Source organism: Pelobates fuscus, unplaced genomic scaffold (assembly GCF_036172605.1).
Source record: "Pelobates fuscus isolate aPelFus1 unplaced genomic scaffold, aPelFus1.pri scaffold_33, whole genome shotgun sequence".
Classification (NCBI taxonomy): domain Eukaryota; kingdom Metazoa; phylum Chordata; class Amphibia; order Anura; family Pelobatidae; genus Pelobates; species Pelobates fuscus.
Window position 1 is genome coordinate 119,658 of NW_026961938.1, and position 16,471 is coordinate 136,128.

At 39.2% G+C, this 16,471-nt stretch overlaps 1 protein-coding gene across 1 annotated transcript in view; it reads left to right on the forward strand.

Moving 5' to 3' along the window:
• LOC134584879 (tyrosine-protein phosphatase non-receptor type 4-like) overlaps window positions 1–16,471 on the forward strand; it is an 85,068-nt gene that overhangs the window by 53,848 nt on the left and 14,749 nt on the right. The window contains exons 10-15 of the mRNA XM_063440686.1: window positions 3,770–3,858; window positions 7,683–7,746; window positions 9,690–9,862; window positions 11,902–11,970; window positions 15,216–15,350; window positions 15,461–15,619. Coding sequence (XP_063296756.1) covers window positions 3,770–3,858; window positions 7,683–7,746; window positions 9,690–9,862; window positions 11,902–11,970; window positions 15,216–15,350; window positions 15,461–15,619 — 689 coding nt within the window. The remainder of the gene's footprint in view (window positions 1–3,769; window positions 3,859–7,682; window positions 7,747–9,689; window positions 9,863–11,901; window positions 11,971–15,215; window positions 15,351–15,460; window positions 15,620–16,471) is intronic.

Sequence of the window (16,471 nt, forward strand, 5' to 3'; positions counted from 1 at the left end):
GAATGTGGGCTGTCTCTGATCAGCCATTATGGAATATGGGCTGTCTCTGATCAGCCATTATGGAATATGGGCTGTCTCTGATCAGCCATTATGGAATATGGGCTGTCTCTGATCAGCCATTATGGAATATGGGCTGTCTCTGATCTGCCATTATGGAATATGGGCTGTCTCTGATCTGCCATTATGGAATATGGGCTGTCTCTGATCAGCCATTATGGAATATGGGCTGTCTCTGATCAGCCATTATGGAATATGGGCTGTCTCTGATCAGCCATTATGGAATATGGGCTGTCTCTGATCAGCCATTATGGAATATGGGCTGTCTCTGATCAGCCATTATGGAATATGGGCTGTCTCTGATCAGCCATTATGGAATATGGGCAGCTTCTGATTAGCCATTATGGAATATGGGCAGCTTCTGATTAGCCATTATGGAATATGGGCAGCTTCTGATCAGCCATTATGGAATATGGGCTGCTTATGATCAGCCATTATGGAATATGGGCTGTCTCTGATCATTATGAAATATGTCAAGCAACAATATACAGGTAGCGCTAAGAAAAATACTCCAAACACAACAGTATATACTAATAAGAGCAATAAAAACACACAGGATATAAAGAGTCCACAATAAAACTTGAAAGAATAAAAAATACCATACAGTCTCAAAGGTGGCAATAGGTCTTCTAGTCCTGGTATGGGACTTGTTTGGTAGCTTCGCTTAATAGCAGTATATGAAAAGGAAGCAAAAACAAAGGCAAACCAATAGTGCAATATGGTAGTACATAGCAGGACAAACGACACTTCGATAAGATGTCAACTCACATATGGTAGAGCTATACCCAGCTCTAGGTAAAACAGCATGCGGTGGTATACAATCCCTACTTGCAGGATATCCCTCTGGTTTTGGTACACGGTAAAATGGTAGTAAATCACTACGGGATAACGATGAGGTAGATCATATGGAATGACAAAAAAGCAGCCACTAGTCAATATTTATCTTATTGATATTTACCTATCTCTATTGAGAATATAGATAGGTAAATATAAATAAGGTAAATAAAAATATACTTACAATAGAGTGAGCAGACTAACCGCTCTATGTATCAAGCCTGGGTGGTATAATCCCCACCAAGGATTTCTTTTGTTGATTTTCCGCAGTAGGCAATGGCTCCAGATGTCAGGTAAAAGTATAAAAATAAATAATAAGTTCTTAAAATATATGGCTAAAAGGCAGGTAGTGAGATAGCCAAAATACTTTATTTAACAAAAGCATAAAAACCACAACACGTTTCTCCCCTTACGGATTTCTCAAGTGGTTCCTTGTTCAGCATTATGAAATATGGGCTTTCTCTGGTCATTATGAAATATGGGCTTTCTCTGGTCGTTATGAAATATGGGCTTTCTCTGGTCGTTATGAAATATGGGCTGTCTCTGGTCGTTATGAAATATGGGCTGTCTCTGGTTGTTATGAAATATGGGCTGTCTCTGGTCATTATGAAATATGGGCTGTCTCTGGTGTTTATGAAATATGGGCTGTCTCTGGTCATTATGAAATATGGGCTGTCTCTGGTCATTATGAAATATGGGCTGTCTCTGGTCGTTATGAAATATGGGCTGTCTCTGGTCGTTATGAAATATGGACTGTCTCTGGTCGTTATGAAATATGGGCTGTCTCTGGTCGTTATGAAATATGGGCTTTCTCTGGTCGTTATGAAATATGGGCTGTCTCTGGTCGTTATGAAATATGGTCTGTCTCTGGTCGTTATGAAATATGGGCTGTCTCTGGTCGTTATGAAATATGGGCTGTCTCTGGTCATTATGAAATATGGGCTGTCTCTGGTGTTTATGAAATATGGGCTGTCTCTGGTCATTATGAAATATGGGCTGTCTCTGGTCATTATGAAATATGGGCTGTCTCTGGTCGTTATGAAATATGGGCTGTCTCTGGTCGTTATGAAATATGGGCTGTCTCTGGTCGTTATGAAATATGGGCTGTCTCTGGTCATTATGAAATATGGGCTGTCTCTGGTGTTTATGAAATATGGGCTGTCTCTGGTCATTATGAAATATGGGCTGTCTCTGGTCATTATGAAATATGGGCTGTCTCTGGTGTTTATGAAATATGGGCTGTCTCTGGTCATTATGAAATATGGGCTGTCTCTGGTCATTATGAAATATGGGCTGTCTCTGGTCGTTATGAAATATGGGCTGTCTCTGGTCGTTATGAAATATGGGCTGTCTCTGGTCGTTATGAAATATGGGCTGTCTCTGGTCATTATGAAATATGGGCTGTCTCTGGTGTTTATGAAATATGGGCTGTCTCTGGTGTTTATGAAATATGGGCTGTCTCTGGTCATTATGAAATATGGGCTGTCTCTGGTCGTTATGAAATATGGGCTGTCTCTGGTGTTTATGAAATATGGGCTGTCTCTGGTCATTATGAAATATGGGCTGTCTCTGGTCATTATGAAATATGGGCTGTCTCTGGTCATTATGAAATATGGGCTGTCTCTGGTCATTATGAAATATGGGCTGTCTCTGGTCATTATGAAATATGGACTGTCTCTGGTCATTATGAAATATGGACTGTCTCTGGTCATTATGAAATATGGACTGTCTCTGGTCATTAAGAAATATGGACTGTCTCTGGTCATTATGAAATATGGACTGTCTCTGGTCATTATGAAATATGGACTGTCTCTGGTCATTATGAAATATGGACTGTCTCTGGTCATTATGAAATATGGACTGTCTCTGGTTATTAATAGAATGGGGAAAATCTTTTTTTTAACAAATCTGAAAGTTTTGTCTAAAGTTTGGAATTCAGTTTTTGGAAATTTGCCACATTATCTCAAATAATTATTTTTTCCTGATTGTTCCCCTACAAGCAACTTATTATTACTTATTATTTTTACTGCAGAGTTTAATTTGTTTTACTGACACTTTTAATGTGAACTCATCATTCCCAAATGAATGGAGGAGATAGTTCTTTGTAACTGCGTTATCAAATGTGATCTATGCTTTTCTGCTTGCTTATTAATCACCAGAAAATATGCAGGGCAATAGATTATTTAAAATCTTTAAACGAGATGTGTTGTTTTTCTTTTTTTCTTAGTCATTGTTGGCTCTCCACAAAAGTGAATGGGTTTAGAGTGCACTAACTGGTGCTGACATTATTTCAGACCCTTCAAAGACTATGCAATTGTGATCAGTCAATGCAGTGTGTATTTTCTAATTAATAGGTGGGGGTTTAACTGCTGGGCTATAGCCCTGGGTATACCCAGGAAACCGTAAACTACCTTGTTCTAAGTTAAATTTGAGTAGTGATGTAAAATGCAATCAGATTAGTGGACATGTGATAATACAGCATTCAGCATTTCTCTGAGGTGTTATGGTCGATGTGATCTTACTGCTGGCAGAGTAGGGCTGGAGAGCTAGTGATGCTAAAGATTGAGCTGTGTCGGATAGCCGCACTTTTAATGGAGCTCTATTAATAATGTTTATCTGGGATGTTGGTTCCTGTAAAAAATCAGATTATCCCAGTAATGGTTAGGAAGCCAGATGAAACCAAGGAATGGCTGGCAACTAATACCAATTTCTACCACCTATTTATTTTCTTTTTTGTCTTTTGTGCTCCAAAAGGCTTACAATCTATAAATACCTACCTGACCAAATTGGAAACCTGCCCTATGTTTTGCATACTTTACATCCTTCATGCCAACAATGTCATTTAGTGTTTTATTTATTTATTTATTTTTTATTTTAGGATCAAAGTAACAATGATATTTTGATTGGTGTCATGTCTGGAGGAATACTAATTTACAAAAACAGGGTACGCATTAACAGCTTTCCATGGTAAGGAACTCGCTTATTACATTTTTAACTAAAATTGTTAAAGATGTATTTTTTTTTTTTTTTTTTTGCAAACTACCAATTTAATATGTGTTTGTGTGGAGATAAAACTAAAACATTGTATGGTCAAATTCTAAGAAGGATTTCAATGAATATAAAGGTGCCGAATAATGCAAGCTTACACTATTACCATAGATAAAATCATTTAAAAGATAGTGTCATTTAACAAATACTTTTCTTGGGTTTAAGACGTCCATTGTCTCAGAAAGCTGTCTGTCTGTATCCGCATCTTCCAGAAATGTCCCTGAGAATGAAGCTCTATACTGGCTAGTGCTAAAGTCAATAAGGGGATTAATTTCCAAACGATGGTGGCCATCTCTAAAACCGTCATATAAAGTATCCAGGTAAAAATGTATTTTCCCTCCTGATTAGAGGCAGTGCACAGGAATATCCACCATGTCTTAACAGGAATCGGCACACTAGATATGGCGAAGTTAAGCCCACATGGCATAAAACGAACAAGCCAAGCTGCTGCCAAGGAGGACTCTGTTCTTACTGGGAAAAATAACTCTAGGTGGACTTGGTTCTTCCCTCTTCTTTTCTTCAGCGTTGGAATGCACGCTGGGTGCCTGCTTCCAAGCCTTTATAGGTTCCGCCTATGTTCAAGCTGGGTGCTGGTAATGACAGTGGTGCATTACACACATTTGCTGGCTTTTTGGCGGTAGGACACACGCACATGTTACAACAGGGGATCGTTACACCCATGCACAAAGTTATTTCTTATTTTAGGCGTCAAATTAAAGATTTCCAGGGCTGTGGAGGACTCTTTATTCCCAGCTGCAACTACCTATTGGCCGGGGGGCTGTCAGCTTTGTTGCAGTGTGCTCTCACGCTGTCTTTTATTTCCTTTGTTTTCCTAAAAAATAACTAAATAAATACAAACATATTTAATTTCTCCCCATATTCTCATATAGTATACTTTTTTAATCTGTCTAATCCTGAGACTCCAGATTAGCTTGTTGAGAAAAGGTGATGTCTATCAAAATCAAAGCATTTGATATCCTGCAGCCGACCTATAACAGACAAATACAAAAATAAATTTTGTAGGATCTGAATAAGCTAAAACTACGAAAGTATTTACATTTTTATCATGGTTCCAGAAGAGTTTGCTGCAGACTTTTTTGGATATTAGATCTGCGGCCATTCAATCAGCCCAGTCAGCTGTGACTCCTAAGCCGGTGTTTAAAATCTCATCCTAAAAGATTTTATTTCAGAAACTTCCTCTGCTAGTTCATCTTCTGAAGACTCGGCACTCTTCTCAGGCGACAACAAATTATTTTCCAGGTGAGAGTCTCTGCATAGACTTATCAGAGAAGTACAATGATGGAAGATGAGGATTTTACAAAAAATCTGGAATCTGTCAAATCTTTGCATTTCGTCCTAACTGAAAGGAATTGATGCTGAGTGAATGGACATACCCGTCTAAAAGAGCCTTCATTTGTGAGCACTTGAACCACCTTTTGGACCGTTAGTGGAACGCAATCTGAAGATCCTTACCTGGAAAACTCTTTCTGGTGGCCACTATGTCAGTGAACTTCAGGCTTTAACAGCTAATCCTCCTTTTTCATATGGACAAAGTCATGTTTTCTCCATTAAGTTTTTTTTCCGGTGGACAATAATTAATCAGGAAATTATTCTCCCAACATTCTGTCAGATCCCTCAGAAGAGTAAGAAAAGTGAATTTCATGGCCTTGATGTTAAATGCGCACTGCACTATTTGGAGGGGAAGAAAAGGGCATTTTTGTCATTTTGAAAGGCCTGTTTGCTCTCGGTCAGGGTCAAAAGACAGATCTCATGTCATTCCAAGGCTCATTGGCAAAATGGATTAAAGAAGCCATCATTCTGGCCCACACGTCTTCTAAAGTTGCTCCTCCACTTCATTTAAAGACTCATTCCACACGGACAATGGCTATATGCTGGGCCTCTAAGAGACTGGGAACTGCAGCTCAGATTTGAAAGGTGGCTACTTGGTCCTCCATTCACACTTTCTCAAAACATCATAAGGTAGACATTCTGGCATCTGAAGTTTCTGTTTTTGGGTGCAATGTGCTTCAAGCTGTGGCCAAATGATTTCTACCTGCTCTTTAGATATTCCTTGTTCATCCCAGTTGTTGTGCACTGGTTCTAATCTGGAAAGATTTTTAAAAAATGTAATTTTTCCTTAGGATTAGAGGCAGTGCACATATTTCTCTCCCTATTTAATAAATCTATTTTTGCCATTACTTGGCTCGTGTAGTTTCTGGGGTTACAAAGTTTGTTTGGGGGGTTTATGCCGTGTGAGGAGGAATAACAGGCAAAGCTTAACGTTTATATTTCTAGTTTGCCTGCCTGCCTGCCTGGCTGGCCTTTCCTGCCCAGACATGGTGAATATCCTTGTTGTTGTGCACTGCCTCTAATCCTAAGGAAAAATACATTTACGGTCGGTAAAATTTGGTCTTTTTGCAGGGTTGCTATAACCTTTCATTGTGCCATGGCAAATAGCTATAATTATATTAAACCATTTTTATTGAATCCACTTTTTTTTTCTCCCTAATGTTTCTGGTTACTTGCATTTGGGTACAGAAGCTTAAGGGTTAAATCAAATCAAGGAATAAGAATATATTAATCTGTGTAAATGAACATTTACGCATTAGTCTGTGAAGGTCATTGAACTCCTGACATAGCTAGCAAACTGAAAAATAGGCCAAGTCCAAGGGTATGCTACATCTGTGTCCTCCTGTAACATGAATTGGAATTAAAGGTAATTGGAGCATAACGATGGGCATTGGGGGAACTTTGCTTTGCCTACCCTGTATGACTGGCGTTAAAAAACGCTTAATTTCCCCCTGTATGCTACAGTGCAGGAATGGCTTGTGTATAGCGCTGTGGGAGTGATGCATGCCATCTTGTGACTGTCTGTGAGTCATGGGACGTGCACTCCGCTACAGGTACAGCGCCAAAGTTGGTCATCTATGGTAATTTTGAATGATGTCATTTTGGCGTTCTTACCGTATGTTAACATTTATTTTTGTGGTTGAGTGCAGTCCTCATTTTGCTATTTTTCTTTTTTTTCATGTATCCAATATTTGTTTGATTTCCTTGTTCTTTGGTGTTTTGTTTTCTATTTTTATTTCAGTGGTTAATACATCAATTGTATTTATTTGGGGGGGGGGGGGAAACAGATTTGTGTAATTTTTTAATTATTTGCTTAAAGGGACACTATAGGCACCCAGAACACTTCATCTCATTGAAGTTGTCTGGGTGCAGTTACCTTGTCCCCTTAACCCTGCAATGGTAATTATTGCAGTTTCTGAGGAACTACAATAATTTCCTTGCAGGGTTAAGACTACCTCTTCAATCAGACAGCCACTAGAGGCACTTCCTAGTGGTAAGGCAAATTTTGGATTCCTAACTGACACTGGACATCCTCACGTGCTGCATGAGGTCTTCCGGCATCAGTCAATTACCCGTAGGAAAGCATTGCAGCAATGGCCCTCCTATGCAGAATGCCTAATGCGCTAGCGATATTAGCCCCACATCGCGTGACATCGGAGGGGGCAGAGAGCCGACCTAGCGCCGAGGAACATCAGCTGTAGAATTTGGTAAGTACAGTAAGGGTTTATTAACCCTTATAGTGTGGGGAGAGGCTGCGGGGGAGGTATATCCCTGTAATCGACATCAATGCCATTTAGGTGATTGAAAATTTTATACTCTGCATTCAAATGTTTTATGATACTTGATTTCAGTCTGATATTTTACGTAATTTATTTTTGTTTGGTTACTTCAAGGTTGAAGATTGTAAAAATTTCTTTCAAGTGCAAACAATTTTTCATTCAGCTTCGAAAAGAACTGGTGAGTATTTTAGCTGATGTTCTTGTGTATGCTTTTAATTTCACAACTGATCATGCCACCTCAACTGGCACACAACTCCTATCATTTCCACTCTCTCTTATCTTGGAGAGTCTCTCTGTACAACCAAAAGAGGAGCATTTTTTTTGGAGATGTGAAAAATATAAATTGTAAAAATAAGAATATTGAATGAAGCTTACTGTAGAGTAGTACATTATGTGTTAACGAAAGATATGGGGCAGGGTTTACCCAAACTCTCAAAACATATAAAACCGATAGAGGTGTCAGCCTATTATATAGGAGCAGTGAGACTTGTTGCTTGGTGTACACAAAATTTCTAGATATTTTTAAGCAGAAAAGATTGCTGGTCCCAGAGGCCATAAACATATCCCCTAATAAGGTATTGTACATTTATACTGTGAGTGCTGATCAGTATTTGATAGGGATTCTGTGAGTGCTGTGCAGTTAGCAGAATTGTACTGTGTGGCTGAAAAGTGGTCTGGCTGTTTCATTGCTGCATGCTGCGTCTTAAGACAATTATGTGAAGAAGCTTCCGAAGGATTAGCAATCCTGCTGGGTTTTGAGATGCTAACTCTACACCCACCTACTTCACTCTCGATATCTCTTTAACTGTCTGTTTGCCAATGGGCTCTGCAATTCTCTAACCAGAGTCCTCGTGAAACTGGCAGTGCATTAGGAGAGACAAGTCAGTTAATACTGTGCAACACAAAAAAAACAAATTGGACAGAGTGTGATTTAAAAGGATTAAGTCTCTTCCATGATGAAACACAGAGACTAGTTTTTTTCTGTGTTGAAAAGCGTTTGGATAATGTGTTAAAACTTTATCGCAACAAAGACTGCCAACCGCAACACCACAAGGTTATTTACCAATGTGCGAAGTATAAGGAATTACAAGTGAATTTTAAATTTAAGCCCAAAGTATCCAAACTGGACATTCAGCTGACTTTAATAATGTGTTTAGTTCAGTTATTTTAGCCTTGAATTTGAGGTTCACGTTTTAGTTTCTCTAAAACTGCAATGATTTACATTGCAGGACTAAGGGGAAAGGGACAATGCATTCAGACCACTCCAATGAGCTCAAGTGGTCTGGGTGCCTATGGTGTCCCAATAAGCACGTGGCTGGTAAGCTATGTAAGTAAAACCTTCTGTAAACGTGTGGTAACCAAATTCACTATTAATTTAGTTAAAGGGACACTATAGTCACCTGAACAACTTTAGCTTAATGAAGCAGTTTTGGTGTATGCCCCTGCAGCCTCACTGCTCAATCCTCTGCCATTTAGGAGTTAAATCCATTTGTTTATGAACCCTAGTCACACCTCCCTGCATGTGACTTGCACAGCCTTCCATAAACACTTCCTGTAAAGAGAGCCCTATTTAGGCTTTCTTTATTTCAAGTTCTGTTTAATTAAGATTTTCTTATCCCCTGCTATGTTAATAGCTTGCTAGACCCTGCAAGAGCCTCCTGTATGTGATTAAAGTTCAATTTAGAGATTGAGATACAATTATTTAAGGTAAATTACATCTGTTTGAAAGTGAAACCAGTTTTTTTTTTCATGCAGGCTCTGTCAATCATAGCCAGGGGAGGTGTGGCTAGGGCTGCATAAACAGAAACAAAGTGATTTCACTCCTAAATGACAGTGAATTGAGCAGTGAAATTGCAGGGGAATGATCTATACACTAAAACTGCTTTATTTAGCTAAAGTAATTTAGGTGACTATAGTGTTCCTTTAATTCTAAGTTATACATTGTGTTCTGGGATATTACCAGCAAATATATAGAGGAAATATTATTGTACTGACCATAAGAGCTGCATCCAGGTCACAGACAGGGGCTGTGTGGGCATTATGTGTAACAACTTGGCCGATGTTTTTATATCATTATGCTTGTAGCATGTGCTAGCAATGTGGCTGTGATTGCTTTTCCAGAATGAATACAGAGAGACAGTACTAGGGTTCAATATGGTGAATTATCGAGCCTGCAAGAACATGTGGAAGGCTTGTGTGGAACATCACACCTTCTTCCGCCTGGACTCTCCTCTGCCACCACACAAGAATTTCTTTTCCCATTATTTCACTTTGGGCTCTAAATTTCGGTACTGGTAAGTGATCTATCAGAGCTAACAAACAATGAGAATAAAGTATGCAATACTCCCAAAACACAGACGTATTCAGTTTGTCAAGATGCTAGAGGAAGCAAGCACACAGAAATGTTCTTACTGTCATTCTTATTATGGAGAATATTTTGTAATCCTACTGGTGCAGAATTATTGTATGCCATATTAAAACGAGTTCTTCACTTATTTTGGATTTTAAACTAACACTCAAAGCACCATAACCACTACAATTTGCTATAGGGGTTATGTTGCCAGGAGGGTCCTTGTGCCCCCCCATCCCCAATGTAAGTTGTAAAACCCATTTGCTTTAAGTGTTTATGTAGTAGCATTTTGTCATTGATGAGCCATTAACTTGAGGTAGACCAGTTGCATTAATCAATACCACATAAAATTGACATTTTGGATGCTTTAAAATGATTTTAGTTGCTCCAGCAGGTCATTGCAAAGTTCTTGAGCTGTAAAGATTACTTGCTTTGTGGCTTTCAACTCGCTCACAGCAGTTAAATGCTGCCCTTTTACTCCAGCAAAATCTTTTTAATTACCATTTTCATAGCAATCCTGGCTGTCCTGGAAGAATACTGCACTGTGTTCATTTAAGAGGTTTATTAATTTTTCAATTTTCTGTGATGCTCAGCCTCTTGTGTATGATGGCTGGCTGAACATCAGGGGATGTGTAGTCTTAAAGCACCAGCAGTGCTGAGATTGGTAATTCATGCTGTAGAGAGTGAAGTCAGCAAGTGCTACTCCCCGGAGTAATCTGTCCTCTGGGCAGGCCGAACATTTGTTGGAGATCGAATTCCACCTGCGTGTCTTGCGAGAGTCGGCGGACCCTTTCTCTCCATTCATTGACAAGCTCAAGTGTGCTGGCAACATGTCCATTTCTAAAAATGACCGTGGCAAGAGCTTGGCCCTCTTACATGCTCTCTTGTGTGCATTCACGGTCTAATAAGCAAACCTTCTAGAATCACAAACATTATTTTCATTTTCCGATTAGCAGACCTGACCCTTTAACGAATACAGCTCAAAGAAATGTTTAATGTTAGTTTCATAATTCCAAACATACATTTAAACCCAAGTACCAAGTGTTTGATTGAAGGACAGGTAGAACAAGGGAAACTGTCATATTTGTTTTAGAATTGTTTAATGTGAAAGGTTGAATTTTTTTTTTTCTATCCTCCGTGTGTATTATTTAAAATACATGTAATTAACAGTACTTTAGTGCATCTATTGGCTTGCCCTATACTATTTTTATATTTTTAAACAATATATTTATGTTTTTAATTTCAGTGACTGTTGAAGAGCATATGAATTTGGGTACAGAAAGCAAACAAGTTATTGCATGGTGCGATAACATCACAAAGTCCAATGCTTGTCCTCTAATTGTATTCATAGAGGTCAAGTAACTGTGATGGAATAGGCCATCTGTACATCTTGTATTGGCATATATAAAGGCAATGCAAACTAGCACACCCTTCCTAATGACATAAAATATATATAAAACCTAAAACGAATTGATTGCATACAAGTATCTCATTCAGAAAATGAATGCATCTTTGAAGCATAATCTCCACAGATGACCAGGGATGGGAAGCTGTCACATTGTTTATATGGTTCTCGTATTTTCTTTAATGAGGAGAGGGTCTATCCCCCTTTCTCACTGATTTGGTCCAAAAATAAAATGATCTGATTATTCATTGGTGAACCCACTTCTTTCCATTTTCTGGCGATCAGCATTTTCATCCCAAGAAGATTATGGAAACTAGTTACTTAACCGAGCAGTGCCACTTTAGGAGTGAAGGGTAAGCCATACACAGTCACTTGAAGTAGAAGCTGAAACATATCTCTCCAAATCAGAGCTACTTTCAGGCAACTCCACCATGTATGTAATAAGGTCCCGGTTTGACCACACTCCCTCTGTCTAGTGGCCGTGTTACTCTTCCTTATTTTAAAGATCAGGCAGCCATTTATGTGACTGATTACTTCCATTATTGGGAAGCAGTTTACACATGGTTTTTCTTTTTCAGTGGAAGGACCGAAGTCCAGTCGGTACAGTATGGGAAGGAGAAGGCCAATAAAGACCGGGTATTTGCCAGGTATGACCCCCTCAGCCATGTCATGCTCCCACTTCTCCAGGATGAACATGACTGTGTGCTGGGTGCTGCAATCCGTGTTGTGGAAGCACCCGCTGTACCCCCCTATTCCTTTTTATCTTGGTGCTAGTGGATTTGAAGTGTAACATTCAGTCATAAATGAGGTCCGCCTTGTATCTTCAGGATCCCTGTGTAAATCTCAAGAGGACAAATTAACATCAAAAGATAAATATATTCATGTTTTTTTTTTTTTTTTCATTTTTTTTTTTTTCTTCAAGCAAGTTATGACAAACATACACACTTGTTTAAACGGTGACAGCAAATGTGACTTTAGTCAGAAGTGTGTTTTGGATACCTAGAATAGATGATCAATGATGGCAAAAAGATTAGTGCTTCTACAGACACTCACCTCGCACACACCTCGCACACACTCAAACCTCACAAACACTCTGACACATTGAGGCACTCTTGCCACAAAAGGCACTCTCTTCATATCTCTGTACTGTTGAAGAATATTTGTGCTTAATAAGCTAATGATATGTATAGTTAGTTTACTCTTATTTAGAATGACCACTTTGTTTGCTCAATATATTTTGTAAAAAATTGATGTGAAAGTGATTTGGGGATGTGCAGTGCTAGCTGCTACTGTCAGTCCTTCTGTAGTTCGCAGGTGACAGATCATGCAGGCTGACAGCCTGTCTCTATGGTAGATATTTACCATTGTGGTGAGTTTTTCAACAGTTGCCGCTCTCAACAGGAAATGCAGAAAAATTCACCAGTGGGTGGGTCCCTTACTTTCAAAATTGTTCATTAGACTTGCACAAACCTAAAATTATCTAGAGCTTCCATCGCTGCGCCTGCCATGGCCCAGGGTTGTCTTTTGATGTTACTGTGAGCTTGTCAGGTGAGTGTTCCGATACTGGTGTCAATAAACCGCCTGTTGCTACCTATACTTAGACTTATTCAACAGAAAACTGTGCCTGCAACTTGCATGCATCTAATAACATGTCGCCTCCAAAGGCTTCTTTATTGCAATTTTAGGCATCGTGCAGCTCTGTTCATTTGCTACAGTTCTTTCTCCCATGTTAATATGGAATTTGTGTCTCTTAATTGTTAATTAGCCGCTGAACTTCTTTTCTTAGAATATAGTGCTTTTTCGGGAACTGAAATGTCTGCTCAGAATTGTTTTGGATATAGAAAATAATGATTATTTAACAGGGCTGAGAATGATGATTTGTTTCTCGATGATATGCGTGTCACTGTGAGTGCACTTTTTACTTTGACAGAGTACATTTTACATGTGATTTTTAGCAGGCAGAAAATAAATATTACGATAAAGCAGGCTTTTCTTAGAAATGGAATTCTGAATATTTTGTCTCGTTGCTTGTGGTTTTTCGAGACAGTGTCAGAATGAGTGTCAGCTGCCTCTTTACAAACGTTTTAATGCGTTCTGGCTTTTTTGTGTTGCTTGGATTGTCTCTCATTTGTGAATGGGTCAAACTGCAGAGAATCTGTTTTCCTTTATGCTAAATATGCAAGATTCACATTGGAAAGGCTCCAGCTTGAAAATGAAAAAGGTGATCATGATATAGTACCCATTGTCCAAGATATCTGTGCAGTATTATTCTCAGCCCTAAAAAGTAACGTGCTGAAGAGAGATTACTGCTGAAAGATATTGGGAAGAATAGAGTTGCCAGAAACATGTTCTGTTGGACGCTTATCACATTTCATGTTGATGGGCAGCATATTAAAATTGCTGTAGTTAAATGCTCTAAGATTCCTCATTGATCAATGACTGATGGTGTGTGTGTGTGTGTGTGTATTTGTATGTGTGTGTGTGTGTATATGTATATACATTTGCATTCTTTCTTATAAATCTTTTTTTTTGCTGCACCCTTTCCTGATGATTTTATCATTAATTGCATTCAGAAAATGACAAATGAGTAATATTGCTAGTAATAAGACGCATTTACAATTTGAGGCATGTGTTCAATCCTTGAGCAAATAGAAAGACCGTGAAAGCTCCTTACCTGAAAACATTTCACTCTTACAGTGACAGAATAAATTGCACCTCTTTATTTTTTTACATTGAAAGTGACACGTGAACCAAAAAAAGAAAACCCCAAATCAGAAACTAAAGTGACAGAAAAGGTGCAGCACAAAATAATTGTGTTTGAAAATTGGACACAACACTTTTTGTACCTAATCCCAAATTTACGGGGGCAAGCCACCTAAATGGTGGGTTTTCACTATAGGGTCAGGAATACATGTTTGTGTTCCTGACCCTATAGTGATCCTTTAAGGAAGAGTGTATGAACTATTAATCTTAAGTAAAAAAGTCACAAAATGAAAATACATATAGTTACGCACAGAGTTCACTGACACACACAGATGACACTGACACACACACACACATTTACACAGAGGACACTGACACACACACATTTATTTTTTCTAGTTATTCAGCTGTATCCCATTTTTGTTCATACACATATCTGTATTTGAGGTTCGTTTGGGGGAAACCTCTTGGGAAGCTGTATCCATCTTTTACGCAGTTAAGTACCTCTGCATATTCCTACCATTGAGTTGGTTAGGTGTACTTGTGTATATATATTTTTTTGTCTTGTGCATTTTTTTCTTCTTCATACACACACATTTACACAGATGACACTGACACACACACACACATTTACACAGAGGACATTGACACACATTCGCTGACGCACACACTTGCTGACAGACACCCACTGATTTGACAGAAACCTACACATTCTCAAATGAGTATTTTTTTATTTTATTTTTTTCTTCTTTGTGTACCCAGCCTCCCTTTCCTTTGGGAGAGTTGGAGTGGAGTGGGGTTGTGTGATGTCCGTGCTCTTGCAGCACTGCTCCATTGCGCTCTGTTTAGTGATGCCGGGACTGGAGTGGCGCGCAACGGAGCAGTGATGGAAGACTACGAAGAGTAAAGCTCCCTTTCAGCCTCCATTCTCCCTCAGCTGGTCACCTCCTAGGAGGAACTAAGGTCGTCAGCTAGCTACGTCTTGGCGTACTTACTGCCTTCGGTACGTGTACCCTCAGAGGTACGCATACCACAGATTTAAGTAACTTGGCCCTAGGTCAAGCAGTGATCAGCCGTTTCTTTGTGTATGTATCTTCTTGGTAATGAAAGAGTTAACAAGCCTAATGTTGCATTTGAACTGGAAAACATACTTCCTGATGTCTACAAACCATTTTTCTTTCTAAACCAGATCTCCAAGTAAACCATTATCGCGAAAACCAGGCAGTGAAATGGACTGGGAAGTAGTGAGCAGGAATTCCTTGTCCAACGACAGGCTGGAGACGCAAAGCCTGCCCTCGCGCTCTCCTCCCGGCACCCCCAATCAGTAAGTCGCTGCTCTATGGGGGTTATGGATTTATGTCTCAAAATGCATCACACCACACAATGACCATCATGTATTCCATATGCACCTCTTTCTCACTGTCTCTCTTATAGCCGAAATTCCACGTTCCCTCAAGACAGGACACGGCTGCGCCCTTCTTCTGTTGGACATTTGGTAGACCACATGATTCACACTTCTCCTGGTGAGGTCTTTGCTAACCACCGATCTCCGTCCTCCACCCAAGCTAACAGCATCATCCTGGACTCTCCACAGTAAGCCATCTCTCTTACCAGGCTTGGCATTAAATGCCAAGCTTTTTTTAACGGTATTTGTGCAGCTTTCTTCTTCACTCTCAGCAGTTTCATTTTACCTTTTGGCTATAGTTTTTAATTTTTTAAATCTTTAGCTGTGCACTGTCTGTTTACATGGTGAAACCTTTAAAAAGCTCTCTGCAGACATGCCAGCTCTGTAAGATGATTTATACTATTTACTCCCCACATGCACAATATGTGTATAAACACAGACTGCATTGCCACTTTTTACAGATTTTATAGGCTCCCCAGCTGCCTGATATTTTAAGCATTTTATGCTCTGGTTGGAAGCTGAATGAACCAATACTCGGACCATTAATTAGATAATAAGATCCAAAAGAACTAACTCAGAATATAATACGTGAGAATTACACGTTTACAATTGTTGCATTTGCAGTAAATTCCATATATTCCCAGCAATTAGCACTGCCCATAGAAAAGGCAGAATTCTGCAAAATTGAGTAATAAAAAATACAGCAATTTTAAAGAGCCTAAAACTTCCCACAGAGTACAATTTGTTTCCCCCCCCCCCCGCTTTCTTACGATATAAGAGGAAAAGTATACAATCTGTGGGAAGGTTTTTTCACTTGCACTTCTCCAAAACTTTAACATGTAACTTACTTACATTCAATTCTAGACACATTAAGGGATCTAAAATTGAGCCAAAGTGAAACCATTTTTTGAAAGTTACTCTGTGGTGTTCTCCAGTAGACACATTGGTTAGCCTTGCTCTGGTGTACAAAACTTTTCCCAGCTAAGCCTAGTGCTGTTTATTTGAATTGACAGGGAAGTCTGTATATCTGTGGGAATCAG